Genomic DNA, 4,140 nt, shown 5'->3' with positions numbered 1-4,140 from the left:
TATTCGCTTAAAGAGAATTTTCGATATACCTGCGAAGGCGTTCAAAATATCGGAGTCGTAACTAAGCTTTCGATGAGAGTATTCATACAAAGAGCCGGCATAGTCGGCGTGCGGTTCTCCAGCACTGGCGAATCCACTGAGGCAGTGCTTGCTCATGGAGTCGAAACTGGCCTCGACGTCAGGATTTTCGAGGATAACATCCTCACGCCAAACAACACGACGGCACTAGAAAATTATCTATCTATGAGCGAAGACGAGACATCGCCTGGATAAGCATCTCTCTTGATAACTTCCAAAGAATGGTCAGCTTGGTGTATGAAATTCTAAACGGCAACACAAAGTACGGAAAGTCTGAGCACGTACGTCCAGCCTCGAGACTCGTAGACGGAATTATTCAACAAGTCCGTTAGATGCTTCGGACATGTTAGTCGCAAGCTGGGACGGAGTTCCTCAACCATCTGTACGCAACTTCTGGACTTCTTACGGACTCCGGGCAATCCAGCATTGGCGTTATCGCCGGTAGCTGCAACGATTGTCATGAAGCCTCGATCATAAATGAGATCCATATGTGGAATCAAGCCTCGTTTGTCGGCGTCGTCGTCTTGAATTATGCACATACTGTCAATCCAAATGTATCGTTCGGAGAGTGATGAGGTTAGCGTTATGGCATCCTGGATGGTAGTCGGAAGACAATGCCACACTTTCTTCAATCCTCCAGGGCCTGCCAGCATCTTGATGTTACTTGAAGTCAATTTGAAGACCTCGATAGGGCCCCACACATAACTGAGAGTAAGATATCTGCAATGTGGTGGGGCTTGGACGACACAACGAGCCCACGTATCAATAACTCTAAAATTTGGGGGCATTTCCAACACAGATTTGGTCAATGGCTCTTCACAGTCTTCGCCATGCCATCTCTGGCATGATTTCACCCACTTCTTTATAAGCTTAACACTTAGTCGTTCTGAGGGAATCTTGCGGCTAAAAAAGAGGCGATGCCCATCTGGCGCATCTTCAGCAAGTATAGTAAGCCTGTTGAACTCATTGAACGCATGTGGCCATGGCTGTGCACTCAATCGAAGACAGCGGACTGTTGGACCTTCTTCGGTAGATACAAAACCTTCACTCATCCAGTATAACTGACACTGAATATTCTTCTCAAGTTGGCTAGACGGATGCTCTGAAGCACCGATGGCCTCAACAAAAAGACAGCAGCTAGGGCAGTAGTGAGCTCTCTGACGAATTTCATGCAGGGTTCCAAGATCATGGGATTCGTCAAATTTTGAAGTGTCGTCTTCCGGTTTAATAATGAAGTCGTTTGCAACGATTTCCAGATGATCGCATATACCACAGAGCATGGTAATATCCGGGGCCTGGGCTTATTTAATGAGCCGTGGGCTGATGGGAAGTTTGTAGAAAGGTGGTGCGACAGAGGTGGAGATGCGCTAGCGTAGAGAAGCCAGCACAGGCAGGATTTACCTTTACGCTGAGCGCCCGCTGAGTCGCTGAGCCGCACGTGGCACTAACAACCCCCGTTGCGAATGTCAACGGGGTTGTTAGTGTCACGTGCGGCTCAGCGACTCAGCAGGCGCTCAACCGAGCCGTGAACACCACTTTTAGAGCACCGGAATGAGTTGATTAATCCGGAATGAAGCTGATTAAAATGATACACCACCCATTCCGGAATAAGGACGACTCGTTTCGGAATGAGGCAGAAATGTTCCGGAAAATCGCGTGTACCGGTACCAGTCGGAACATTATATTCACATCCTTGATTGTAGTACAACTACTAACCCTACTACGGGACTAAGGTTTCCTATCATGATTATTTAAAGCCAGCTGGCTCCCGCTTTCAAGGACATATTTGTGTCAATCAACCTTGACGGCCAACCAGAATGGCTGCCATTACAACATCTAATGGGACAACTCTCACGCACAATATCTCTCCTCTAGGGAAACACATCTTGCTTGCCGGCAGCGATTCCCATAAACGACGGAAATTTGAAGATCAGAGATCCGAATCACTCTTTAGGGTGCTTGAGTATAACTGGATCATTTGCCCCATCGGCCTAACAATATGCTTCTTTCGTAAGCTAGAATCTCTCTAGAATCGAAGCTTCTTTAAACAGTCATTCAAAATGCGCTAGGAGAGCTGACAGCATTATCTTGATAGTGTCATATTTTCTAATCTCACGTTATCTTCTAATACGAACTGTGATTGATTATTCCTCATGGTGGACGTCCGATACGCTTGTATGCGTGCTTATTGGCGCGCCCGCGCATCTTTCTCAAGTATTCCCCTTTGGTTATACGCTAGGCGTTTGTTGGCCAATAAATCCTTTTGAATACAGGGAGAAACCACAGACAAGGACCTTCAAGTCTTTACGGTTGTTTTTAGTCACAAGAGGCGATAACGCTCAGGTACGCTCAAGGCTATCCTCTAGAGTAAGATTTTCAACCCACTAACAGCTCGCTAACGCAGACCGTTTTGAATACCATTGCCAATTGGGATGAGTTGCGGCACATAGACTCGCGGATCCGCTTCCACATAATTCTCGATAACAGTCTTCCGCATGCTTTAGTAGGTCATATCCCGGATTTTGTTGAGATACTCTTCGTGCTGCCCAGCTTTAAACCACCCAAAGCCCTGTATAAGGCACGAGCTCTCGAATATGCCCGGTTAGGTCAGAGTCTCGGACCTGAAGACTGGGTTCTTCACCTTGATGAGGAGACAACGGTAGATGCATATGCTGTTAAGGCATGCTTGAATTTCATTGAGCGCGGAGACCGCCATTTTGGAATGGTGAGTGCACTTTCCTCTTTCTTTTAAGGACATTGGGACGAGTTTAATACTTGTAAGGGAACCATTTTCTATAATAGCAAAGGTCACTGGAGAAATCCGTTCCTCACTGTTGGAGAAATTGGCAGAATCACAGCGGACTTTGGCCACTTCCGCTTGCCCTTCAAGCTCCACGCGCGGCCCGCTTCAGGCTGGGTCCATGGCTCATTTATTCTCATAAATGGCCAAGTGGAGAACGACATCGGTTGGGACACTGATTGCCTTGCGGAAGACTTTTGGTTTGGTCTACGCGTAAGCTACATATGCTCCCGCTCATGGCAATGAGTAGAGTTCTGATATACCTCTAGGCAGCCAATAAAGGTTACAAATTCGGCTGGCTCGACGCTATTGCACGTGAGCAACCCCCCCGGTCCATGAAAGACGTCTGCGCCCAGCGAAAAAGATGGTTTGCCGGCATATGGTCGTGCCATGAGCCGGTCGCGCGTTGGTCTTATGTGGGATGCCCATTCTACTTTGTTGGTATTTTTCAGTAAGTGGTCACAGCCCTTAGTTGATATTGTCTCTAAGTCTCTCAAAGTTCAATTTACATCCTATTTATCCGCGAAAATCCTATCGTCATTCCTCGGTGGGTGTTCGTCTGGGGAGTCATTTGCTGTACGGAAGGGCTTTGGGCTGCAATAACATCTACTATAGCTCAAGATGTTGACGCTGGTGGTATTTCGATTTGGCAAATGGTCGGACATGTTATCATGACCTTTTTCCTCAATCCTCTTTTCAACCTTTTGGAGTGTGCGCTGGTTATTGAAGCACTCCTATTTCCGCCAAAGAAATTCCACGTCGTCAAGAAGGTCTGAAATATTTGAGGCGATTTTTCTGTCTTATTGCTCATAGATCATGTCTGGAGGATTGCGCATTGAAAGGTTTTGTCTTGATTTTATGATTTCTCGGAATATTGATAAAAACACTGAGCATGATGCAACTTAGGAGAGCAAACCCCATGAAAGAGACATACGGAGCTCGAATGTGGTTATCCCGGTAGCAAGATTTGATGAAGTGAAAAGGATATACCACATTTTAGTAGTCGACCTCCTACGTCATAGATATCCGATAATCCATAGTGAAGGGAAGGGAAGGGAAGTGAAGTGGAATCTAATTCTCCCCTCCAGTCAACTTCACCTTTGTGATCTCTTCCATCTAGCACTCGCTTCCTCCAACTCTCGACAACATCCTCCATTATAGTTATACGAATTTAGACTATAAAGATGGATCCACATCTAAAACTCTCTTCGATTGAGCAACCAAGCCTAAATGTTAAGCTCGAGATCCCGTCCGGAAGTCCT

At 46.4% G+C, this 4,140-nt stretch overlaps 2 protein-coding genes across 2 annotated transcripts; one reads left to right on the top strand and one right to left on the bottom strand.

Moving 5' to 3' along the window:
• Positions 1 to 237: 237 nt before the first annotated feature.
• K441DRAFT_589234 (HET-domain-containing protein) lies at positions 238 to 1,130 on the bottom strand (the record flags this gene model as incomplete). The annotated part of the gene is made up of 2 exons (XM_067644755.1): positions 238 to 289; positions 364 to 1,130. 2 exons carry the CDS (start codon positions 1,128 to 1,130, stop codon positions 238 to 240), a joined length of 819 nt encoding a protein of 272 aa, XP_067497833.1.
• Positions 1,131 to 1,895: 765 nt separating this feature from the next.
• On the top strand, positions 1,896 to 3,939 carry K441DRAFT_700647 (glycosyltransferase family 2 protein; the record flags this gene model as incomplete). Its single annotated transcript, XM_067653266.1, has 6 exons — positions 1,896 to 2,088; positions 2,174 to 2,421; positions 2,483 to 2,803; positions 2,861 to 3,091; positions 3,148 to 3,329; positions 3,378 to 3,939. 6 exons carry the CDS (start codon positions 1,896 to 1,898, stop codon positions 3,652 to 3,654), a joined length of 1,452 nt encoding a protein of 483 aa, XP_067497832.1. The 3' UTR covers positions 3,655 to 3,939.
• Positions 3,940 to 4,140: the final 201 nt, after the last annotated feature.

The sequence above is a fragment of the Cenococcum geophilum genome, assembly GCF_001692895.1.
Source record: "Cenococcum geophilum 1.58 unplaced genomic scaffold K441scaffold_69, whole genome shotgun sequence".
Classification (NCBI taxonomy): Eukaryota; Fungi; Ascomycota; class Dothideomycetes; order Gloniales; family Gloniaceae; genus Cenococcum; species Cenococcum geophilum.
Note: the sequence above shows the minus strand (reverse complement) of the source record. Positions and strands in the feature narration are given on the sequence as shown.